General features: G+C 35.5%; 1 protein-coding gene across 3 annotated transcripts in view; it reads left to right on the forward strand.

Moving 5' to 3' along the window:
• Nucleotides 1-27425, forward strand: part of LOC127833963 (GTPase-activating Rap/Ran-GAP domain-like protein 3) — a 270432-nt gene that overhangs the window by 221452 nt on the left and 21555 nt on the right. For all 3 annotated transcript variants that reach the window (XR_008027702.1, XM_052359480.1, XM_052359481.1), the window contains exons 6-17: nt 2009-2164; nt 5495-5570; nt 5939-6037; nt 7531-7634; nt 9388-9499; nt 13003-13048; nt 18614-18720; nt 21642-21748; nt 23224-23328; nt 24175-24249; nt 25872-25935; nt 26373-26420. Coding sequence is in view for 2 of the 3 variants with exons in the window: in XM_052359480.1 (XP_052215440.1) it covers nt 2009-2164; nt 5495-5570; nt 5939-6037; nt 7531-7634; nt 9388-9499; nt 13003-13048; nt 18614-18720; nt 21642-21748; nt 23224-23328; nt 24175-24249; nt 25872-25935; nt 26373-26420 (1099 nt within the window). In the remaining variant the exon portion in view is untranslated. The remainder of the gene's footprint in view (nt 1-2008; nt 2165-5494; nt 5571-5938; nt 6038-7530; nt 7635-9387; nt 9500-13002; nt 13049-18613; nt 18721-21641; nt 21749-23223; nt 23329-24174; nt 24250-25871; nt 25936-26372; nt 26421-27425) is intronic.

Here is a 27425-nt window from a genome sequence, read left to right on the forward strand (position 1 = left end):
GCAGGTCCCATTACCCTCTCACATGCAGGTCCCTGATTACCCTCTCACATGCAGGTCCCATGAAGGTGATTTTCAAGGCTCCTCCAGTATTGTTTTCGTTCAAATTTTTCCCTGTAGAAGGCCCATTCCCAATTGAAAAAAAAGTTTATTTTTGCCCAAATGGCACCCACAAATTCCCTATTAAAGTTAAAAAAAATGCTGTTTTGAAAGTCCTAATATTTTGTTCATCTCCTGTCCAGCTTTTAAGTTTAACCTTAGTAAATGTATTATTAAAATCACTTTTATTCTCAAGTTTAAAGCATTTGTTAGCCTGAAAACAATTACACTTATTTCCCAATTTAAGCCAAAACAAGGCATTTTTCACGATCCAAAGAGACCTGGCCCCACTCCAAAAATGGTAGGAAAAAAGTGTCGTAACAATGTCAGGCACTCCTTCAAAATTACTCTTGCAATGTCATGATGGGATTTTCCAAGATTTTTATGATCCTTCTCAGAATCATTAGTACAGAAAATGTGCGGACTTGATTGAATTTTTCTCAGGAATTATCTCACAGAGTTCTTTTAGGAGATTTATCATTCCAGAAATATTGTGCTGCTAAAATCCTTGTAGTACATGTATTAGAATTTTTGTTCGAGTTCAGTTCAGTTCGATAGGTGTGGTAGCTCATACACAATTTTATTTGGTGTCAGACATTCATAAGAATGTTTTAATATCAGAATTTTAACAATCTGAAATCACAAGTAAATTTATTTGGTACAAATTACAATTTCAAGTTTAATAAAAAAAATGTTCCAATGTTAATTGTTCCATTTCTAGATACTGTTACAACATTTATATTCATTGGAATGACATGTAATGGTTTTGCAAAAAATGGCTTAAGTGAACAAATACATTCAATAATTTCTCATTTTTGAAAATAAAATGTTTGTTAAACTTTGTGGATTGATAAACCCCAAAAATCAATGAAAAAAAAGTTCCACTAAAAAATAATGATAGTACAGCATAACTGTTCTGATTCTAGGATGCTGAGATCTACTTACTATACATGCCAAAAAATATGCCCCATCAGCCTTGTGTATAACAAGGTCATTTCTAGCTAATCCTAGGTATAACCATTCAATTTCTAGCCAGCCCTATCTATAACCATGCCAATTCTAGTCAGTCCTAGGTATAACCATTCAATTTCTAGCCAGTCCTAAGTATAACCATGCCATTTCTAGCCAGCCATTTCTAGCCAGCTCTATGTATAACCATTCAATTTCTAGCCAGCCCTATGTATAACCATGCCATTTCTAGTCAGTCCTAGGTATAACCATGCCATTTCTAGCCAGCCCTATGCATAAGCATGCCATTTCTAGCCAGCCCTATGTATAACCATGCCATGTCTAGTCAGTCCTAGGTATAACCATGCCATTCCTAGCCAGCCCTATGTATAACCATGCCATTTCTAGTCAGTCCTAGGCATAACCATGCCATTTCTAGCCAGCCCTATGTATAACCATGCCATTTCTAGTAAGTCCTAGGTACATGTATAACCATGCCATTTCTAGCCAGCCCTTGGTATAACCATGCCATTTCTAGCCAGCCCTTTGTATAACCATGCCATTTCTAGTCAGTCCTAATTATAACCATGCCATTTCTAGCCAGCCCTTGGTATGACTATGATATTTCTAGCCAGCCCTATGTATAACCATGCCATTTCTAGTCAGTCCTAGGTAAAACCATGCGATTTCTAGCCAGCCGTATGAATAACCATGCCATTTCTAGTCTTTCCTAGGTATAACCATGCCATTTCTAGCCAGCCCTATGTATAACCATGCCATTTCTAGTCAGTCCTAGGTATAACCATGCCATTTCTAGCCAGCCCTATGTATAGCCATGCCAATTCTAGTCAGACCTAGGTATAACCATGCCATTTCTAGCCAGTCCTAGATATAACCATGCCATTTGTAGCCAGTCCAAATATAACCATGCCATTTCTAGGCACAATCACTTTTCCTCTTCTAGGGTGCTAAGAAGATCTGTCTGCCATACAACCCCAGCAAGCCACAGACGGTCAAGGGCATTCTGGGTCACCTTGACATGGACCGGGTAGAAAAGGGGCCAAAGGAAATCTTCAACCCTGAAATACAGAAAGAAATACTGGTGCTAGAGGAGCAAGAGGTAAGTGGGCTGGGATTTATGTTCTAGTTAGCTTAATGTGATTTTCTTTGCCAAATTCAGACATGTACCTGTACCAGCCGAATTGGGACAAAGTAGCGTAAGCTTCAAAATAGGAAGTATTGGCATTTGTAAAAGCTTGGTTCTTAATTATATAAACCCATTCAAATATTTGTGTACATGACTTTTTGATAAAATATTCAGTTTCAGTGCTAATTTGGGACTGACAATCTTCCTTGGGAACACATAATATAATTGCTTAACCCTTTCCCACTCAGAAGCAAAGTGAAAATGGCTATGTGCAAACAGCATAAAACCAGTAGAGCCAGCGAGTAACTCGCAGTCTGTTCAGGTTTTATGCTGTTTGCTGCTCATCAGTATCTAAGTGTTGGACTTGAAAACTTTAAAACTTAGATCTAGTAAGAAAGGCCTTTAATTAAGTTTAACTTTCAAAGGGACTACAATTGCATTTAAATATGTATCTAAGTGGTTAATAGTTAATCTTCATAAAACTTATTACAAATGTTTTCTTGACTTTTTCTAGGCCACTTTGGGTCATATGTGGCCAAACACTTTGTCAAATCTTAAAAAACACAGTTTTAGCTCTCTAGAAGTCACATTTATGACTTAATCATGATAAAACTTTATCAGAATATTTATCTTGACAATATCTAGGCCCAGTTTAAATCTGGTTCAGGTGCGGTAAAAAAATGGGTCACCTATTCAAATCTGGAAAAAAAACTAGTTATTGCTCTAGAAAGCACATTGACGTGTAAAATCTTGACACACTTGCAGCCTCTCGTTGCCTGTATTATTCCCGACAATACGTATTACCTTATTAAACCTTCTGCCCAATATCTCAGAAAAGTATTTACATTTCATCGTCTCGGCTTGATGGCAGAATTCTTCCAGCAGCAGATTGTTTGAATTCTAGACACTTTGCCGGACCTATTGCAAGATTTGCATTAAATATGTATTAAACGTAAACAAAAGGGCTGTTTGCATGGACTGGCTGAACGCACTTTTGTGATGCGTCTATGCTCTGATGAAATATTTGGAGTTAAGAACAGAGAACTATAAAAGTGCATGCTATTGAAAATAAGTTTAGTTCAGTTGTGTGAATATGAAAGTTTGTGAGAGACTCATTCCAGATATGGAATAACCATATGTGCATGAACGTGTATATCTGTAGTAGAAAAAGGAATAACCATATGTGCATGAAAGTGTATATCTGTAGTAGAAAAAGGAATAACCATATGTGCATGAAAGTGTATATCTGTAGTAGAAAAAGGAATAACCATATGTGCATGAAAGTGTATATCTGTAGTAGAAAAAGGAATAACCATATGTGCATGAAAGTGTATATCTGTAGTAGAAAAAGATATAACCATATGTGCATGAAAGTGTATATCTGTAGTAGAAAAAGGAATAACCATATGTGCATGAAAGTGTATATCTGTAGTAGAAAAAGGAATAACCATATGTGCATGAAAGTGTATATCTGTAGTAGAAAAAGGAATAACCATATGTGCATGAAAGTGTATATCTGTAGTAGAAAAAGGAATAACCATATGTGCATGATAGTGTATATCTGTAGTAGAAAAAGGAATAACCATATGTGCATGAAAGTGTATATCTGTAGTAGAAAAAGGAATAACCATATGTGCATGAAAGTGTATATCTGTAGTAGAAAAAGAAATAACCACATGTGCATGAAAGTGTATATCTGTAGTAGAAAAAGAAATAACCATATGTGCATGAAAGTGTATATCTGTAGTAGAAAAAGGAATAACCATATGTGCATGAAAGTGTATATCTGTAGTAGAAAAAGAAATAACCATATGTGCATGAAAGTGTATATCTGTAGTAGAAAAAGGAATAACCATATGTGCATGAAAGTGTATATCTGTAGTAGAAAAAGGAATAACCATATGTGCATGAAAGTGTATATCTGTAGTAGAAAAAGAAATAACCATATGTGCATGAAAGTGTATATCTGTAGTAGAAAAAGGAATAACCATATGTGCATGAAAGTGTATATCTGTAGTAGAAAAATAAGTGACAGCAGTCTTAAGAGTCCATCTCCAGTACATAGTGCTTTATTTGTAACCTATTTAATGCAGCTCAATGGCATTGTGTAATGTAACGAATATTTGAACATTATCCATTGAACATTTGAAAAATCATTTATTTACAAAAAGAACAATTTTATGGTGTGGCCTTATGTTTACAAAAACAACAAATTATTGGCAAGGCCTTATTGCAAGTTATTAATTTGTTTACCTAGCCAACTTCTCCATGTACTGTCAAGCAGATAGGCCACAATGCAATTTATTATTGCATTACTCAATTAATAAGCTAGACTTTCCCTGTTTAAGTTTAGCATCTTACCTATTGTATTCCATACAACTGTCTAGTGTTAAATGGGTGTAGAAACAGTCACTTTTGGTATTAGAGAAGCAAGACAGTACACACTAGACCACTGTACAAGGAGGTTAACATTTCTTGTTGTCGCGGGCGAGTTCCTTTAAGGGTCTTGCTGTTATCATCTATTTTACGGACATCGGAAAAGGATGTGTTTGAATTTAATCAGCAAAAAATAAATCGCAATGAAAACTGAAATGGACTTGTCAACGTTTATTGTGTTTCAATGACTACATGACAATTGGAAGGCTTGGGCTCGCAGAAACACTTAAGTATATTTCTTGAGAAGAGCCAGTATATGTCTTAAAGATTGAGAATTGTCGCTCAGTGGGGATCATACACAGGAAACTTTGTTAGATCTCCTGTAAAGACACCAAGTACTGGTTCTACCCATGAAATGGACTCAAGAGTGTTTCAATAAGCCTTTTGCTCTAATTGCAATCAAGCTAAAATAAGTACAATTAAACGTATAAACCTGCGACCTGAAGGGGGGAAAAAAATCATTAAACCATTGCAGTGAATGCTGTCCGAGATATTATTTAAGAGTAGACACCAATCCACTTTACCATAGCAACTGTCAGCAATAGATATTTTGCTAGCAGATAAAAATAGCAAAATATATCAGAAGAGCTATTTTATAACTACACATGTAACATACTTTTGGTATTTATTTATTTGTTCCCTTTTGAACTGTAAGCAAAGTATGTATTGTACATATTTCAATGGTTCAATAGATTGATGCTATGTGATGACACTTAGGATCTTATCTTAAGTATAAGTTGTATCTACGTACACTAGTGTGCAGTTTGACTATATGTTTACATATATGTACTTGATATTTCTTTTATGTATATCACCAACAATAAACCTGTCCCCCAGTTCAAGTATTTAACTACGTTGTTATTTTAGGGTTCGGTGAATTTCAAGTTTGGGGTGTTATATGCCAAAGAAGGGCAGTCTTCAGATGACGATTTCTTTAGCAACGGTGAGTGACAAATATTGCAGTTGTTATTTCTGCAAATTTTTGCATTTTAAATTACAATTTGATGACATGTTTTTTATTTCTCTCATAATTATATAGTTAATTAATTTGGACAAAACCTTAGGATTGTGCGTGTTTGTGTATTGGTCAAAGTCAGTTTGGGACATTTATATTATAATGTGGCTCAACCGTGGTAATTATTTTAACTAACTCCCCCTTTTATTTTGAATTGTTGAGGTGGTTAAAGTTATATTTTCGTAATTTAAAACAATAATAAAGTAACAACTACTTATATCTAATAAATAATGCACAGCTTTTTCAGCCTTGCTGGGAAAATTCATTAAACAAATAATATTTTTACTAAATTTCAGAAACCGGGAGTGACCAATTTGAGCGTTTTCTGAAGCTATTGGGGGACCGTATCAAGTTAAAAGGCTGGGACAAATTCAAAGCTGGACTGGATGTGAAAGGTGAGCTGAAAATACAGCAAACACATTTTATAATATTACATAGTCATACATAGTCACATAACACTTTTTTTATTAAATTCTTTTGTTATTGCAATTATAAGTTACTCATGGATATCAAATATTTTATTAATTTACTTAAAATATCAGAATCAAATAAATTTAAAAAAAGTTAGTTCCTACTTTTCCATTACCATGTGGATTGTGAATTCAATATGAATCCTGCCATTTTGGCTGATATGGTATGAACCCACAGAAATGGGATTGACATCAGTGGCGTGAGCATGCAGAAATGAGTACAAACAGCAAAACAGTCAGTAGCAGATTAAGATGGCTTGCAACAAACTGTCATTAACATTGCGCTTCATAGAATTATATATGCATGTAGCATAAAATTAGCATTACTGTCATGATTTCATGCTGTGTACTAGACATATGAAAATAGATTACAAGGCTAAACAATTCTAAGTTTCATTAAGCTTGGCTCGTTTGATATTTTGTTTGTTTTGTTGATTTAAAACACAATCAATTATAATGACAAAGTCATGTAAATTTAAGTGTGCTTATTACACCAAAAGTATTGATACGATAAAACAGAATTGATTTTCTGCTTTCCTGTGGTTTATAGAGAAATATCAGTGAAATAAAACTGATATTTCATGGTTTTAAACAGTGAAAAACAACAGTGAAAAATATTGATATTTTTCACTGTTTTCCTGTGAAATGACGTCATTTTTTTGACAAAATGACGTCATAAATTCAGCGAAATCCAGTTAAACTCTTTTACAATCTAAAAATACCAGTGCAAAAGCATAAAATAAAATTAAAATTTGTTGGATTCACTGGAATATCGATTTTAATTCACTTGTGATCATAAAAAATAGATATTTTATATGATCACTCGCGAAATAAGATAGATATTCCATCGAATCGAACAAATATCCTCTATATAATACACAAGTACATAAACAACTGGATAAGTGGAAAAGCACCAAAATAACTTATTTTCTAACTTGCATGTCTTATTTTAACTCCAATTGGATAACCCTTTCATACTCAAAAGCAAAGTGAAAATTGCTATGTGCAAACAGCATAAAACCAGAATAGCCTGGGAGTAACTCGCAGTCTGTTCAGGTTTTATGCTGTTTGTTTCTCATCAGTATCTTAGGGTTAAAAATGAAGCCTTTAACCCTTTCAGTGCTGGAACCCAATTTTGAAGGCCTTTGCAAACAGTTTGGATCCAGATGAGACGCCACGTTCTGTGGCGTCTCATCTGGATCCAAACTGTTTGCTATTCTGATAGTATTCTTTGAAAACAAATCGAAGAAAATGCTAATTTTAGAAATTCAGCAGACAACATTTTAGCAGACGACAAATTTCCCAGCATGCAAAGGGTTAAGACTTGAATCTAGTACAAAAAATCATGATATTTTCTCAGCAACTACAAGGTGTGTATCTGAGTGGTAAAGGGATAACATGGTGCTCTATGTTTACAGCCAATACCACAGGTGCTGAGACGGTGTACACGGTGTACGAGGGACACGAGATCATGTTTCATGTCTCAACCATGCTGCCATACTCCACAGACAACAAACAACAGGTACAGCACCACAGGAAAGATTATTAATCTCTCAGCAAAACAGAAAATGCTAAAATATTTTGCCCAAACAAGTTTGCAAGTTTATATTTTAGCTCATCTATTTTAATTTTTTTTTAATTATGAGCTATTGTCATCACCTTGGCGTCAGCGTCGGCGTCCGGTTAAGTTTTGCGTTTAGGTCCACATTTCTCATAAAGTATCAATGCTATTGCATTCAAACTTGGTACACTTACTTACTATCATAAGGGGACTGGGCAGGCAAAGTAAGATAACTCTGGCGTGCATTTTGACAGAATTATGTGCCCTTTTGATTGACAATTTTGGTTAAGTTTTGTGTTTAGGTCCATTTTATTCCTTAAGTATCAAAGATATTGCTTTCATACTTGCAACACTTACTAACTATCATAAGGGGACTGTGCAGGCAAAGTTATGTAACTCTGACTGGCATTTTGACGGAATTATGGGCCCTTTATACTTAGAAAAATGAAAATTTGGTTAATTTTTGTATTTTGGTCCACTTTACCACTAAAGTATCATAGATATTGCTTTCATACTTGGAACACTCGCAAACTATCATAAGGGGACAGTAAAGGACCAGTTGCATAACTCTGGTTGTCATTTTTACGGAATTATGGCCCTTTTTTGACTTAGTAACTTTAAATATATGGTTAAATTATGTGTTTAGATCCACTTTACTTCTTAAGTATCAAGGCTATTGCTTTCAAACTTCAAATACTTTCATGCTATCATGAGGGTACTGTACCTTGCAAGTGGAATTTTACCTTGACCTTTGAATGACCTTGACTCTCAAGGTCAAATTATTAATTTTTTCTAAAATTGCCATAACTTATTTATTTATGATTAGATTTGATTGATACTTTGACAAAACCACTCTTACCTGACATACCACAATAGACTCCACCCAAACCATCCCCCACGATCCCCCCCCCCAGAATCCCCCCGCCATTTTTTTTTTTTAAAGATCATCTAATAAATGACCACCACACCCTCACATATTTTTTTTTTTTTTTTTTTTTTTTTTTTTTTTGAAACTTGGTTAAAAAACACAAATATTTATTTTTATTATTCTATTTTTGAAATACTTTCCAAGAATCCCCCCCCCCCCCCCGCCAAAAAAAACATATTTTTTTTTTCTTCATTTTTTGTAAGATAATGTAATAAATGACCACACCCCCACACTATACACCCCTCTCCACTCGACCCCACTCTCCTTTGTGATTGAAATTGAGATAGGTCCCTTCACCTTTAAAAAGAAAAATAGATGAGCGGTCTGCACCCGCAAGGCGGTGCTCTTGTTCCAATTTTGCCTTCATTGGAATCTTGGGAAAGATAAGTGAGCCTCAGTTTTGGAAAATGGGGCTTAACGCATGCACATAAAGTGTCATTCCAGATTAGCCCCTGTGCAGTCCACATAGGCTATTAATGGAAGACACCTTGTGGGATCTTGTGTTTAAAGAACGTCTCTTCTAAGCAAAAAACCAGTTTGAGTTGAAAGTGTGGTCCCTGATAAGCCTGTGCAGACTGCATAGGCTAATCTGGGACAACACTTTACACACATGCATGAAGCCCCTTTGTCTAAGAACAAGGCTCAATTAATGTGTTAATGTAACATAATATGTAACAAATATTGTTCCCCAAAAAGTTTTTTAATATATATTGTCTTCAAATTACTTTTCATATTACATTTTGAGCCAAACAATTTTCGATTTCCTCTTCATATTACATTTTGCAGGTGGAACGAAAGCGCCACATAGGAAATGATATAGTGAACATAATATTTTGGGACGGCGATCCAAACTGTATACCAAGCTTCAAGCCGGGAATGATGAAGACAAGATTTACTCGTATCCTTTGTAGGAAATTGCAACAAGCAAAAAATGAATTAGGAATTTTCCATGGCTGTAGAAACCGTCCCCCAGCTTAATAACATATATCATTTATGTTCTGAAAAATGGCTGTTGCTTTGAAATAGGTAGCTGTTTGTTTGCTGTAAATTATGTAGGACATTTCCATGCACAAAAAATGAAATAGGAATATTCCATGGTTTTAGAAACCGTCCCCCAAGCTAAATTGCATGTATCATTTATGTCCTGAAAAATGACTGTTGCTTTCCAACAGGTAGATGTTTTTTTATCCTGTGGGAAATTGCCAGGCACAAACAATGAAATAGGAATTTTCCATGGATACAGAAAACCCTCCCCCAAGCTGAATGGCATGTATCGTTTTTGTAAGCTCACCTGTAATGAAGTGATACAGTGAGCTCATGTGATTGTGTGATGTCCGGCATGCATGCCTGTCAACAATGTGTTTGAGTAGACAGTAGAGGTCACAGTTTTCATCCAATCTTTATGAAATTTGGTCAGAATGTTTATCTTGATAAAATCTGGGTTGGGAATGTATTTGGGTCATCTGGGGTCAAAAAATAGGTCACTAGGTCAAATAAAAAACACAACTTGTGTAGACAATAGATGTCACAGTTTTCATCAAATCTTTATGAAATTTGGTCAGAATATTTATCTTGATGAAATCTAGATTGGGATTGTATTTGGGTCATCTGGGGTCAGAAACTAGGTCACTAGGTCAAATCATAGAAAAACCTTGTGAAGACAATAGAGGTTACAGTTTTCATCAGACCTTAATGAAATATGGTCAGAATGTTTGTCTTCATAAAATTTGGGTTGTGATCGAATTTGGGTCATCTAGGGTAAAAAACTAGGTTACTAAGTCAAAGTGTAAAAAAAACTTGTGTAGACAGTAGAGGTCACAGTTTTCATCCAATCTTAATAAACTTTGGCTAGAATGTTAATCTTGATGAAATCTGGGTTGGGATTGTATTTCGGTCATCTGGGGTCAAAAACTAGGTTTCTAGGTCAAATCATAGAAAAACCTTGTGTAAACAATAGATGTCACAGTTTCCATCATATCTTTATGAAATTTTGTCAGAATGTTTATCTTGATGAAATCTGGATTGGGATTGTATTTGGGTCATCTGGGATCAGAAACTATGTAACTAGCTCAAATCATAGAAAAACATTGTGTAGACAATAGAGGTCATAGTTTTCATCGGATCTTGATGAAATATGGTCAGAATGTTTATCTTGATAATATCTAATTTTTGATCATATATGGGTCATCTGGGGTCAAAAATAAGGTCACCGGTCCAATTTTAGTGATACCTTGTGTAGATGAAAGAGGTCACAGTTTTCATCACGTCTGAATGAAATTTTGTCAAAATGTTTTAATTGGTGAAATCTGGCTTGGGATTGTATATGGGTCATCTGAGGTCATAAAGTAGGTCATCTGGTCAAATCATAGTAAAACTTCCTGTAGGCGATAGAGGTCACAGTTTATCAGATCTTTATGAAATTTAGTCAGAATGTTTATCTTGATTGAATCTGGGTTGGAAATATATATAATTCAACTAAATTCCTAAAAATGAACTTATGCATTTTGATGACCTTCAATATTTGACCACTTGTGCAACTTAATTTATTTATATGAACTATATGAGTTATCAAGTTGATAAAGGAATTATTTATACTATATGTTCTGTGAATGAGAGATTTCAATACTTAATATACTAATATATTTAGTTTATTTATATTTTAGTGTACTATGTGAAGAAGGTAAGCCGTTAACGTTTTGGGATTCTTTCGAGATGATGTGTTACATCTCATTTTATTCTGCATTATGTTTGATTTAAAATGACCTAAATAAGATGCAATATTCAACAAAGATTATGTATGTAACTCACAGTCATGCCAAGTTACCAAAAATAATTTTGACCATTAACTTCGATTGAATCATTTTTGTGATACTTTAGCTATGGTCCTGAAATTTGGCCCATTTGTACTTCATGATATAGCTAGCCATAGTCTGATAGAATTTAAGTTGATGTAGCAAGGTTAGACAGGTGAGCGATTCAGGGCCATCATGACCCTCTTGTTCTGAAAAGTGCACTGTTGCTCTCAAATAGGTAGATGTTTAGTTTTCTGTGAACTTGTTCACTTGTTCATAAAACAGCTTGTCAGGACTATTTTTATCATGAATCATACTATTTTTAAAAAACTTACTTTTAATGACCGCCATGAGAAGTGCTTTTTATGTGTAAATCTCTTTCTGTATCTCAGAGGTCAAGGACACACTAAGAAGTCAACGTTCAAATGTAATTATTATATAAGTGTTGTCTGGGCTGTAACTTTGCTTCTTTTCCAACCCTTAGATACTGATCAGCAGCAAACAGCAAAAAAACTTAACAGACTGCGAGTTACTCGCAGGCTGTTCTGGTTTTATGCTGTTTGCACTTAGCAGTTTTCACTTTGCTTCTGAGTGGGAAAGGGTTAAGTATCAGTCCTCCATAAAAGATCTTAAGTTATTAGAGCATTTATATTTAATCAAGCAAAAACAGCAGTTACAGGGACTGCTTTATTCATAAATGTTATTATTCAAATTTTCTTAACATGAATAATAACATTCCAGAAGAATTATCTTTATTAAACACCGAATTGGCATTGTCTGGAATGAGAAGACAATGACCGGAATCTATCAGACTGTGAAACATACCGGCCGTAAGATTCATTACTTCTATTGCAGTGCGTTTGTTATTGAATAATCTGCCTAGGGAATATCTGTCTGATTAAATTATAGGATTTGCCACTTTGGTTGATTGCATGGTCGAGAAACTGTAAGATACTGTTATTAAACAAGAACCATCTTGTTGTCTTGTTTATTAAACTATTTTGTGTTGTTCAGTTTTCTTTCAATAGCGTATATATTAACTTCAAATAAAAATAAAGCCTTCCTTGTTGAAATGATATAGTTTATCCACATGATTGAGAGAAATTATTGAAGATAGGTCAATTAAAAGGTTAAATGATTTACATTACAAACAACACAAATACTAAATTTTCATGTCAAAATATTCATATCTGTATGAAAAAATCACTATACAATTGCATGTTTGATTATAAAATATGACATGTTTTAAAAATCCACATTAGAATCTTTCAACTGTAACATGTGTCTTTTAAAGATAAAAATTGAATAACTAATTATTATTCCAAATTAAAACAGAGGTGAATCTCTGATGGCCATGTATGTGTATTTTTAACAACAATCATGAGTTTTCTGTCAAGCAAATTTGTCTGATAGGTTGCCTTTCTTTTTCATCTATAAATGTGCCTAAGGTTTATTGAAGCCTAAGTTTTATTGAAGCCTAAGGTTTATTGAAGCCTAAGATTTATTGAAGCCTAAGGTTTATTGAAGCCTAAGGTTTATTGAAGCCAATTTTGTCAGAGCATGACTCATATGTTTACTTGTGAAAAATTATTTCCTTGACCAATGCCAGATATATTTGCTGTAGTTACATATAATCCAGAGACTCTGAGATACCGGTAAGATTTTGCAGAGAGAGTGCGCATGCGCGAACGTGAAGTCTTGTTTTCCATCAGTGTGACGAAAATTCAACTAAATAATTATTTCTACGAAGAATAAGCTATTAATTTAATAAAGGATTGGTATTGGGTAACTTCTCTATGCACATTGCACTAAATATGTCTGGCTAAACGGCCCCATAGCTGGTTACCGCCCTCAACCACCACTTTCTTCATACCCCACCACATTGTCGACGTGTCATCCAAGATGGCAGCCACCATGACGAAAACCGGAAACACATTATTCCTCGAACTTCTTCTCATACTTACATTATCAGCATACATATCCACCACGAAACAACCACTAATTGAGTGCTTCACCTCCATGACGGCAGCCTCACTTAACATCTCACATGTGAAAGGTTTTACCTTTGCCGAACGCCGAAATTTACCGTCGAGACGAGACCGGATGTGGCACTTCAGGCAAGGTAGATGCCTATTCATCCTACTGCTGCTCCTCGCTTGTGATGTTGAAACCAACCCTGGTCCAGGAAATGCATCAATCTGCCCATGTGGTATCTGCGATAACCCTGTCACTTGGTCACAATTAGGTGTTTGCTGCGATAACTGCGGCGTATGGTTTCACAAATCTTGCGAAGAGATGCCATCAGGAAACATGTCCCACCTAAACAAATCCAGTGTTGTCTGGAATTGTTGCAGATGCAACAGCATCAACATCGATAGTTTCACCTTCAATAGCTTCGAACTTCATACCTCTAACGTCTTTACACCCTTACTCGATACAGACACCTCCTTCGTCTCAGTTACGTCATCCTGCTTCAGTCCATTACACTCCAGCAGCCCTCATCCACACACAACAGGAAATAACAGAACCTCGTCCACAAACAGTTCACATGGTAACTCCAGCCAACAGCATACCACCAACCATGCAACTGATCGGAACAAGACAAACCTACGTTTACTGACCGTTAACTGTTGCGGACTACGTACCAACAGATCAGAATTCATAGCAGCACTAGACTATATCAAGCCAGACCTAATATGTGGCACAGAGTCCTGGCTGCGCGGAGTAAAACCAGGTGCTGATCCGGATAAAAATGCTATCCTGTCAAGCGAAGTGTTCCCACCAAACCTGACTGTACACCGGAACGACAGAACATCAACCGTGGGAGGAGGAGTATTCACTGCTGCGAGTGCCAACATCATGATGGACGCCCAACCACATCTCACCACTGATTGTGAAATAGTCTGGTCCAAAGTACAAACCTGGAAGGGAAAGGACCTTTACCTATGTTCCTTCTACATGTCTCATCGCAACATCAACATCATCCATAAACTAGACGAATCTATCCGCCAACTAACATCAACTGCTAAAGAAAAGTACATCATCTTAGCCGGCAACTTTAACTGCCCAGATATTGACTGGCCCAACCTGATTGTGAAAAAAGGAGCCTCTGATAGAGATATCCAACAAGCCTTGCTAGACCTATCCATAGAACATCGACTCACCCAAGTCCACGACCAACCTACTAGGAACAACAACATTCTCGACCTCGTATTCACTAATAACCCATCTCTAGTTAAAACATCATCATCAGTCCCTGGTATAAGCAACCACGCAATGGTGGTTACTGACATAGATATCATCCCCCAGAAGATTAAACAAAAGCCTAGAAAGATTTTTATTTTCTCTAAAGCAAACTGGGATAGCATCAACGAGGACATGCAGCATCTCTCAGCCACAGTCGTTACTGAAGCAGTAAAACAAGACTCGACCATTCAGTCACTATGGGGCACTCTAAAAGCAGGCATTGAAAAGTCAATCAATAAACACGTACCATCTAAAATGAGTAAGAAGCATAAGTCTCTACCATGGCTTAACAATAACCTAAAAAGGATGATCAGACGTAAATCAAGACTCTACAAACACGCTAAAAAAAGTAAACAATGGAACACCTTCAAGTCCTTCCAAAAAGAATGTAAAAAGGCATTTAAGAAAGCCGAAATCAACCACATCAACAACACAATACAAAAAGGCCTGGATGAAAAGAACACCAAACCCTTCTGGAGTTACGTAAAAACCCGCAGACAAGATGGCTCCGGCGTTGCTCCCCTGAAAAAGATGGGTGGACTTGTAAGCGACAGTAAGGAGAAAGCCCAGCTGCTAATTGACCAGTTTAAATCTGCGTTCACCAAGGATACTGGGGATACACATCTTCCTGACACCACAAAGAGATGTCGCACACAAATACCCCCACTCAGTATCACCACAATAGGCGTTGAGAAGCTCCTCCGTAACATCAACCCTGCCAAAGCCCAAGGACCAGACATGATACCGAACTTAGTATTGAAGACCTGCGCCAGCCAGTTAGCACCTGCTTTATCGACAATATTCCAAATATCCATAGACTCTGGCAAACTCCCTCGAGATTGGAAAGACGCTTTGGTTTCACCTGTTTTCAAGAAAGGCGACGTCCACTTAGCTGAAAATTATAGACCCGTCTCCCTAACCTGTGTAACATGCAAGCTTCTAGAACATATCATTTGCAAACATATCCTTAACCATCTGGAAAATAACAACATCTTAACTAAACTAAACCATGGCTTCCGAACCGGATTCTCCTGTGAAACACAACTACTGACCACTGTCCATGACCTCCTCTCCAACTATGACTCTGGCACGCAGATAGATATGGCTATCCTGGATTTCAGCAAGGCCTTCGATACGGTCCCACATAAAAAGCTCCTGCATAAACTGAAGCAGTATGGCGTCACTGGAAGCATAAACCACTGGCTCGAGGACTTCCTTACAGACAGGAGCATGAATGTTGTTGTGGAGGGAGAGAAATCAAACCCGGTAACAGTCGACTCCGGCGTTCCACAGGGCACAGTCCTTGGCCCTCTGCTTTTCCTCTGCCACATAAATGACCTACCCGATTCAGTTAAGTCCTCGGTCCGCCTATTTGCAGATGACTGTTTACTCTACCGCCCCATCAGAAGTCGCCATGACCATGAAATCTTACAACAAGACCTGAACAAACTTGAAACCTGGGCCAACACATTGGGCATGCGATTCAACGCCAAAAAATGTTGACCATTAACCAGAAAACCTCAAAATTTTACCAACTCGAAAACCACATCCTTCAACAAGTCCCAGAAAACCCATACCTCGGAGTGACAATATCAGAAGACCTAACTTGGAGCTTACACATAAATAAGATCACCAAAAAAGCAAACTCTACACTTGGCTTCCTAAGACGCAACCTGAAACACTGCCCCGAATCCTGCCGCAAAACAGCATACTTTGCCTTAATTAGAACTACTCTAGAATATAGCTCCATTGTCTGGGATCCACTCCTCCAAAAAGACATTGATAAAATTGAAAAGATCCAAAAACAATCGGCGAGGTTCATAACTGGCGACTACTACACCAAAACACCAGGCTGTGTGACAGACATGCTGAAGAGTATGAAGATCCCACCTCTCCAGGAAAGAAGGAAGGCAAACAGACTGATCTTCTTTTTCAAGGTGGTTGAGGGGCTGGTGCCAGCTATGCCTAGCCAAGATTTCCTAACTCCAGTCCGGCAATCCAAGCGTAGAATTACCCCTAAACATTTCAAAGACTTCAAAGCAAACAATATCGTTGAACAATATTCAGTTAAAAACTCTAAGTGTTTCACACCAATCCAGTGCAAAACTCAACTTTTTAAAAACTCATTTTTCCCTAAGACACTAATTGAATGGAACAATCTTGATGAAAGTGTTGTTTGCGCAGACACAGTTGACACGTTCAGGTCAACTGTCCTACAGTGGGACTAACCACCCTCTCCCCCGTTGCATCTACACCGAAAGGTCCTGCAACGTACCTATCCAGATCCAGATCCAGATTTAGATGTATCCTACATTTTCAGCGATTTTTCTTTTTTGCCAATTGGGAAAAGTACTGATACCAGCCTGATTGGGAAAAATTAGTCCCAAACAACACCTTAAATTGGTAAAAAACACTTCGTAAAGTCTTCAGATCATGAAATTGGTGTTTTTGATTTGGTGCTGACAAATACTTAAAAATTGATAACTAAGTACTGTTAAGTTGATAATATTATTGTCCCCTACCATAAGGGGACTTATGGTTTGCGCTCTGTCCGTCTGTCAGTCAGTCACCCTTTTCTGGATCCTGTGATAACTTTTAAAGTTCTTAATATTTTTTCCAGAAACTTGAAACATGGATAGATGGCAATATGGACATTATGCACGTCATTTCATTTTGTTCCTACGTCAAAAATTCTGGTTGTGATGGAAACAGATAGACTAGAAATACAGCTGAAAATGGTGGTTTTCTGGATACTGCAATAACTTTAAAAGTTCAAAATATTTTTTCATGAAACTTGAAACATGGATAGATGGCAATATGGACATTATGCACGTCATTTCATTTGTTCCTACATCAAAAATTCTGGTTGCTATGGAAACAAATATATATATAAAAATCTGACAATGGTGGAATTTCTGACAATGGTGGAGCCGGTAGGGGACAATATTGCTTTGCAATAGTCTTGTTTAAACTTAGGTTCAAGCCATAAAGCTGAATAGGGAAATTTACTAAATGTTGCTTTTAATAAACCTTCAATAAGGATCTTTTTGGACAGCAATTGGGATTGTTTTGGATTTTTTCCCATTGTACAAGGGTTGTTTTTTGGTACTTCAAAAAGAAGGAAACAAATGGCTGATTTTACTTTGTGTAGATTTATAATCAGTTGAAAGACAATTACATGAAGTGATGCGAGCCAAAACATAGCTTGTTCTTTCCAGATGGTTATAATTTTCTTGCCATGACTCCATTAGTTTTGCATCTAAATAAATAGCAACTTTTTAAGTGAGACTTTCAAGGACAGTTTACAGATTGAAGTGGGCCGTAACTCTTTACTGTAAAACGCACCTTCAGGAACATATTTGTCATACTGACAATTCCTGTAGTTGATTGCCCTTCATCTATAAAATCTCAGTTCACGTAAATTATCTTTATAAAGTTTAAGAGAAAGATCATGTTCTCACTGTTTGTTTTTTTCCAACGTTTTCTTGGCCTAACATATTTATTTTTTGTCCATTATAATAAAAGTCATATATACAACCCTTATATCATCATTGTCATGGTTTTAATCTTTTATGTTGTCATATTTTTTATTAAAATACCTGATTTAATTATGCTTAATTAAGCAAAGTTATTAAAACATTGAGCAAGTTGACGAATTTTGAATGAAATTGTTTGAATGAATAAATCTAACAACTGAATTGCACTTAAAAAAAAAAATAGGCTTACTGCATATGCGAAAAGTATCGTCCCATTTAAGCCTGTGTAAACTGCACAGACGGAACAGGGAAGACACTTTGTCTCGACTGGATTTAAAAAAAAATAGAGACTTCTTTTAAGTAAACAATTCCATCAAAACAGAAAGTACCACCCCAGATAAGCCTGTTTGGACTGCACAGGCTTATCTATGATGATACTTTAAGTACTTTTTTCCCAGTATGCCACTCAATTATACCGTCCTCAATCTCCCGCTTCAGGTTGAGTGTTTTCTCACAAGAGTCGGTTCCCTTGTTTGGACCGCCACTTCCTACTCCGCCAGAATTCTTCGATGCAGAGGAGTTCAGGGACTTCCTGCTGGTGAAATGTAAGATATTTCTTATTGATTATGTAAAAGTTTGTTCGATAAATGTTAGAATTTACTCAAGAAATAAGATTTATTTCTGTAAATGTATGATTTTGCTAATGAAATTTAAAATTGTGCTCATAAAAGTTGAGATATTGCTGATTAAATATGAGATTTTGCTAGTGAAATGAAAAGTGTTGCTTGTTATTATCTCCCACAAAAGTCAAAGAAATATCATGAGAATTGTCATTGTCCGTCATTTGGTCTGTCCGTCATTCGATCAGTCTGTCCATCTGTCACACACTTAACATGGCTAAATCTCAGAAACTTTATAAGATATTAACATGAAACATGATGGGTGTATTGATAGATATCAATGAAGAGATGTGCCATGCAACCTTACACTTTCTTAAATAAGAGTTATTGCCATTCTTTTCAAATTCATATCTCAGATACCATACAAGATTTCAATATGAAACTTCATAGGTTTATAGATATCAATGAGGTGAATCACCTTGCACACGAACCATAACCCTACACTTTCTAAAATAAGAGTTTTTGCCCATAATTGTTTTTGTATGATGTTACTTTTCAGGGCTATATATATATATATATCTCAGATAGATTACAAGATTTTAACATGAAACTTCATAGGTGTGTAGATTTTTTTAGATTATACCATTTATCAAGTGATCTGCCCCCATCCATAAACAAAAGTTATTTTGCGGGGGATATCAATTAAACTAATGTGCTTGTTACATGTAAAATTATGCTCATGAAATGGAAAATTTGGCTAATAAAATGTGGGGTTTTGCTGGTGAATTGTTAAATTGTGGTTGTGAAATGTAAGGCAAATTTCAAAATGCAGTTCCATGATAAAACCTAAATTAATTACCAAAATATAATTTTTATATTATTCATTCTTGAAAGTCTCTTTCAAAATTAAAATAATTATTTTTAAATTTTGTTTTTAATTATGTTGTTATTAAAATTGCTTGTAAGCACACCATTCACAAAGCCATGGAACAGAGGTTTGATTATTGAATCATCACGACTAATGTCAATACTACAGGTTTTGTATAGGAAGATCTCAATTCTATATTAACCCTTTGCATGCTGGGAAATTTGTCGTCTGCTAAAATTACGTCTGCTGAATTTCTAAAATAAGCATTTTCTTCATTTTATTTCAAAGAATACTATCAGAATAGCAAACAGTTTGGATCCAGATGAGACGCCACGTTCTGTGGCGTCTCATCTGGATCCAAACTGTTTGCAAAGGCCTTTAAAATTCGGTTCCCGCACTGAAAGGGTTAACATGCCCTTGACATTGTTTGGCTTTTCTAAAGAGATAAAATTACTTTAGATTTCAAGGATTTTTTTCTAAAAGTTGTTTGCCTCTGGGATTTTTATTTATTGGAGTGTCAGTCCTCAAAAGCTGAAATACTCAATTAATACTTTCATATGAATATTAATAGTGTTGTAGCAACATAATTATTATAGTTCTAAATATAACCAGTTTTCAGATGTACAAACATTTAATTAATTACAGTGTTGATTAAAATACTTTAAGGTCAAGGACATACTTGAATGTCTGCAATATTTCAGGCTTCTTTGTTTATGTTTGCTTCATTTTCCCTGTAACTTTTGAAGGATTTTCATGACAAGTTAGTTTGTTCAGAAAATTTTCACAAAGCATATCCCCTTTTGGTGCAAAAAGGTACTATGTGACATTGAAAGTAGAATACACATTATACTTTTTTGCACCAATGGGGTGAATTATGTCATTCAAGCTAACTGAGAGTCAAGGTCACAACTTTAAGCTGTCTCTTGGACTTCCTTGTTAGCTCTACTGGCCGAAGGCCAGAAGAGCTTATGTCATGGCGTGGTTTCCGTCGTCCGTCCGTGTGTTAGACTTTTTCTTGTTTACGCGATAAAGTCCACAGTTTTCATCCGATTCTTTTCAAACTTGTTCAGTGTCTTTATATTAATGAGAACTCGAAAATGGGTTACATCAGAGTAAAAAGTCCAGAATTATCTCCCCTTCAATTTGAGAAAATTGTAAAATAAGGCATGTTTACGCAATAAAGTCCACAGTTTTCATCCAATTATTTCCCAACTTGCACAGTGTCTTTATCTGAATGATGAGTCAAACCCTATTGAAAATGGGCAATATCAGAGTTATAAGTCCCGAATTATCTCCCCTTGAATTTGAGAAAAAAATGAAAATTCAGTTTTTTTTATGTAATTAAGTCCATAATTTTCATCCAATTCTTGGCAAACTTGCACAGTGTCTCTGTATCAATGAGGAATCAAACCCTTTTTTAAAAAGAGCAATATCGAAGCAATAAGTCCAGAATGACTTCCCCTTGAATATGAGAAAATTTTGAAATCCCGCTTGTTTACGCAATTAATTCCACAGTTTCCATCCAATTATCTCCAAATTTGCACAGTATTTTTATATGAATGAGGACTTGAGCCATATTGAATATGAGAAGAATCGGAAAAATAAGTACACAATAATCTCCCCTTGAATTTGAGAAAATTCTCCTTGTTTGCACGATTAAGTACACAGTTTCCATCTTATTCTTTTCAAACTTGCACAGTGTTTATAGCAGTAGAGCTATCCAGGCCCCCATGGGCCTCTTGTGTTATATAAAGCCTTCCTTTTTATTTACCATGTTTATTCATTTACATTTTTGATTCAATAACAGAGTTATTTCCTTTACATTCTCATTAAACTTTCATTTATTCATTTACACTGTTATTAAATAAAGCTTCCTTGTTTCATTTTAGGTCTTATTTTTTATTTACAGTGTTTATTTATATATATTGTTTATTCATATACATTGTTATTGCATTTACAGTCATATTAAAAATTCAAACACTAAAAATTTTACACTATTATTCCATTTTAACTTTTATTTAATTTATTCCTGTTACAGTGATGAATGGTGAAAAGGCAGCGGTGAACAACCCCATGTTTACTCAGAAACGAGAGAGGACTCTGGAGATGCTCATTAAAAACCTCTACTTAGACTACATGCCAGAGGTAGAATCTCATTAAAAACCTCTACTTAGACTACATGCCAGAGGTAGAATCTCATTAAAAACCTCTACTTAGACTACATGCCAGAGGTAGAATCTCATTAAAAACCTCTACTTAGACTACATGCCAGAGGTAGAATCTCATTAAAAACCTCTACTTAGACTACATGCCAGAGGTAGAATCTCATTAAAAACCTCTACTTAGACTACATGCCAGAGGTAGAATCTCATTAAAAACCTCTACTTAGACTACATGCCAGAGGTAGAATCTCATTAAAAACCTCTACTTAGACTACATGCCAGAGGTAGAATCTCATTAAAAACCTCTACTTAGACTACATGCCAGAGGTAGAATCTCATTAAAAACCTCTACTTAGACTACATGCCAGAGGTAGAATCTCATTAAAAACCTCTACTTAGACTACATGCCAGAGGTAGAATCTCATTAAAAACCTCTACTTAGACTACATGCCAGAGGTAGAATCTCATTAAAAACCTCTACTTAGACTACATGCCAGAGGTAGAATCTCATTAAAAACCTCTACTTAGACTACATGCCAGAGGTAGAATCTCATTAAAAACCTCTACTTAGACTACATGCCAGAGGTAGAATCTCAGTGTTTTTTTATTGGTCAAGTTTTGGGTTGTCTGCACAGTCTAAACAAAGACGACAATTTCTGCTTTCGTTTGAAACAAGACTCTTCATAACCCTTTGCATGCTGGGAAATTTGTTATCTGCTAAAATGTCGTCTGCTTAATTTCTAAAATAAGCATTTTGTTAGATTTTTTTCAAAGAATACTATCAGAATAGCAAATAGTTTGGATCCTGATGAGACGCCACGTTCTGTGGCATCTCATCTGGATCCAAACTGTTTGCAAAGGCCTTCAAAATTCGGTTCTAGCACTGAAAGAGTTAACAAACATCTAATTTAGGCTGAAAGTGTTTTCCCTTAAAATTAGCCTATGCAGACTTAAAGGTAAATGTATTAACCCTTGCCCACTAAGAGGCAAAGTGAAAATGGCTATGTGCAAACAGCATAAAACCAGAACAGTCTGTGAGTAACTGACCTCACAGTTTGTTCAGGTTTTATGCTGTTTGCTGTTCATCAGTATCTAAGGATTGGAAATGCAACCTTTACAACTTGAGTTAAGTAAGAAAGGTCTTTAACCCTTAAAGCGCTGGAGCTGAATTTTAAAGGCCTTTGCAAACAGTTTGGATCCAGATGACCAAACTGTTTGCTATTCTGATAGTATTCTTTGAAAAAAAAATGAAGAAAATGCTTATTTTAGAAATTCAGCAGACGACATTTTAGCAGACGACAAATTACCCAGCATGCAAAGGGTTAACCTTCTGAGGGTCTACAAATGTATCAAAAAACATATGGAAGGGGTAAAGGGTAAAATCTTTGTTTTCAAAGAATGAGGCTCTTTTTGCTTCTATGTCTCCCCTCCCATTGTTCATTGTCTATCTCACCACAGCACAACATGTTAAATCGACGGGCGTTCAGTGATGTTATACAAGACGCCAATACAAGCAGACGGAAAGAAGACGCCAGAAGAGCAGAATTTGTTCGTATAGGGCAGGTATGTAGCATGCTTTAAGTATTTGAAAAATAGTAATTTGATGGCATGTTTCAAAAATATCTATATCTCCGCCATTTTATTCATATCTGGTAGTTACAAGAAATTAGTTTGAATTGACTTTGCTTTTGAATTCTTTACTTTGAAGTCTATTTCTTAATGTATTTTTCTTGTAAAATATCCCCAGTCTAATAGTTGGTTAAGAAAATTAACTGTTCTCTTATTTCAGTTGAAATGAAATAAAATTTCAAATGTTCTATGATTTCGGAATATATGCAAGTATTACAAAACTTTCAATGTTTTAAACAGCTTGTATATCAAAAATTAAGACTTCAAACAACATTTTATTTTATCAGCTTTCCTGTTATTTATACAAAACCAGTGGTGTTAAACTGGTAATTTATTGACTGATACAGTGAAAAATGACAGTGAAAATCATCAAAATGTTCACTGTTTCACATTGAAATGACATATTTATTTTGAAGTCATAACGTTATTTTTCCTGCAAAGATCTTTTGAAAAGGTAAACAATGGCAGACAGAAATGCATAAGATAAAAATACAATTTGTTGGTTTTGATAGATTTTAAATTGTTATCCTCAAAACATATAATTTGTTTGCATGTAGCAAAGTGATTTTCTCTGATAACAGGTTAATATAAAGCAATAATTTACTGAAACCAACAAATATCTTCTATATATTTTTCACTGTTATGTATCTCCTGAACATGTCTATAGAAGGAACAAGGGTTCTGCACTCAACAAATTAGTTTTCTTTGCAATTTCAGCAATATGAGCATGCCATTCAGTCCTTGTAAGATATTGAGAATGAATTGTTATTTTGTATATAGACTTTGAAACTGAAGACAATACGTGAAGGGAATGCACCAACAAGCCTTATCAGCACTGGACTTTTGAAGACACAGGTACATAATTACTTATTTATGAACCGAAAAAAATAAAATATAACATAGTTGTTTTATATTCCAAACTCTTGATGGGATGTATTTTAACCCTTTCCCACTTAGACACAAAGTTAAAATGGCTATGTGCAAACAGCATAAAACAAGAACAGCCTGCAAGTAACTCGCAGTAGAGCCTGCGAAAAGCTCACAGGCTGTTCAGGTTTTATGCTGTTTGCTGCTCATCAGTATCTAAGAGTTGGAAATGAAACCTTGAATCTAGTAAGAAAGGTCTTTGATTAAATTTAACTTTCTAAGCGGCTACAAGTGCATGAACATACGTATATAAGTGGGTAAGGGTTAATAGAACAACCTTAGCGGATAAGCAGGCAGTTAGGCAGATCTCATCTGTCTTAGTTGTAGAGTTGTCATTGAATATTCATCTTTCTTGCTGAAAATTTGTGTTTGCATAAATTAAAGGTCAACTTCATTAACGCGCCAGGCTTTTTTAGAGTTGTTTCCACTATTTTTGTATAAGAAAAAAGTTATGATTGCTGTTTCTGCTATCAATATTGTACAGTGTTCATCTGATCTTCACCAAACTTTCTGGATATGTTTGTTTACATAAAATCAATGCCAAGTGCAATAACCAACCAAGTTGAACCAGGGGCTTTTGAGTTGTTGCCCTTGTAGGAAAAAAATGCAAAATATGCCGTTTCCGCTCTCATACTCACGTGATTTTCATAGAATTGTAACCAAACTTTCTGAAAATGTTTGTATTTATAAAATAGAGGTGACAATCTATAATGAGCCATTTTCTGCCAGGTACTTAAGAGTTAATTCTATTTATTAATACCAAAAATGAAAAATGTGCTGCTTAAGCTTTCTTATTTATAGATTCTTCAAAATGGATTTCAAGTTTGTTAACCCTTTGCATGCTGGGAAATTTGTCGTCTGCTAAAATGTCGTCTGTTGAATTTCTAAAATTAGCATTTTCTTCGAATTTTTTTCAAAGAATACTATCAGAATAGCAAACAGTTTGGATCCAGATGAGACGCCACGTTCTGTGGCGTCTCATCTGGATCCAAACTGTTTGCAAAGGCCTTTAAAATTCAGCTCCAGCGCTTTAAGGGTTAATCAGCCAACAAAATATGGAATCCCACGGGGTCCATATTTCAAAGGCATATCTGTCCATAACCTTGTTTAAAAATGTACATACATATATAATTATCTGTCAGGTGATTAGGGTGTGGTGTTTAAGGTTTTATTTTTTTTATTTTTTTATTTATAAAAACAAATTGAAATATTAAAAGGAGTTTTACAAGCACATATATTTATCTTTAAAAGGTTACTGTCTCTTGTAAGGAAGTTATAAAATGAATGAATTCTATTCTATAACTTTCCGGAAGGTTCTGGTTTACTTCAGATTGAGAATCAGAGTATTTAAAAATAACTAAATATTGCGCTCTGCAGTTCAGTTCTGCACATTTCGTGAACTCAATTAAATAGATTTTGAATTGAAGATTTTATAAGTAAAGATTTAGTACAACTTATTAAAAGAGATTTCCTTTTGTAGCTTTGTGTATACAATCCCATTATTTTTGTACTTTCTGTATTTCCTTTGTGTTCTTTTTTGTGTTTTGCAGCCATGGGAACCTCAGCATTACCATAGCGATTTCAGTCATCCAATCATAGCCTCCGATTCATGGGGTAGGTCACATAGCGTTAGAGATTTTATTTTTTTGCCAAATATTTTATAGCCTTTGCCTTTTCTATACAAATAATATGTACTTGGAGTAATCCGTTTGAGAGAGCAAACATATTCATTTGTATTATTAGAAACCCTGTTAAACATACTTATATTTTGTGTTTCCGTACATTGTGACTTTAGATGAACCTTATTCTGGAAAATCTGGGTTAAATACATGTGTGTAAAGTGTTACCCAGGCTAATTATGAATGACTTTTTCCGCTTTTATGTTATGTTTAAAGAAGGTATCTTCTGAACAAAAATCCAGTTTAGGCGGAAAGTGTCTTCCAAGATAAGCTCATTGCACAGGCTACTGTGGGATGACTCTTTACCCACATGCAAAGAAACCCTGTTTTTCCCCAAACAAGATTCATCAGTTACTTCATTTATTCTTTCAGGGGACCGACTTGTGATAGCTACAGAGCTGGGCACTTTCGTTTTAGAAGGTTTGTTATTTTATGTTTGAACAATAATATTATTGTCCCCTACCGGTTTTCACCGGTGGGGACTTATGGTTTGCGCTCTGTGTGTCGGTCTGTTCGTCCGTCCGTCTGCCCTGTGTCACACTTTTCTGGATCCTGGGATAACTTTAAAAGTTCTCCATATTTTTTCATGAAACTTGAAACATGGACAGATGGCAATATGGAAAGATTATGCACGTCATTTCATTTTGTTCCTACGTCAAAAATTCTGGTTGGTATGGCAACAAATACACCAAAAACAAAAATTCTGACAATGGTGGAGCCGGTAGGGGACATAATTTATATTGCTTTGCAATAGTCTTGTTAGTTATACCCACCATCCAGATGAGGATATAATGTAGTCACTTTGTTTGTCTGTTTGTCAATTTGTTGGTATGTTTGGTGATTAAAGTGTCTGCATAAAATGTTATTAATTTCTTTAATGACTACTTTGATGTTCTTTATGTTATTCAATTGTACAACCTTAAATGTTATAAACTTAAAGTGCAGATGAAATGACACATTTCATTTCCACTGTTATCCTGACTTTCCTGAGTACTTTCCCTTGAACAACACATACAAATAGCTGACTTTCCTGAGTTCATTGCCCTTGAACAACACAAATATATGACTTTACTGAGTTCTTTTCCCTTGAACAACACTGGCAAATAGCTGACATTCCTGTATTCTTTGCCCTTGAACAACACTTGCAAATAGCTTATTTTCCTGAGTTCTTTCCCTTGAACAACACTGGCAATAGCTGACATTCCTGTATTCTTTGTTCTTGAACAACACTTACAAATAGCTGATTTTCCTGAGTTCTTTGCCCTTGAACAACACTTGCAAATAGCTTATTTTCCTGAGTTCTTTGCCCTTGAACAACACTGGCAATAGATGATTTTCCTGAGTTCTTTGCCCAAGCTTGAACAACACTGGTAAATAACTGACTTTCCTTAGTTCTTTGCCTTTGAAAAACACATGCAAACAGCT

The sequence above is a fragment of the Dreissena polymorpha genome, chromosome 6 (assembly GCF_020536995.1).
Source record: "Dreissena polymorpha isolate Duluth1 chromosome 6, UMN_Dpol_1.0, whole genome shotgun sequence".
Lineage (NCBI taxonomy): Eukaryota > Metazoa > Mollusca > Bivalvia > Myida > Dreissenidae > Dreissena > Dreissena polymorpha.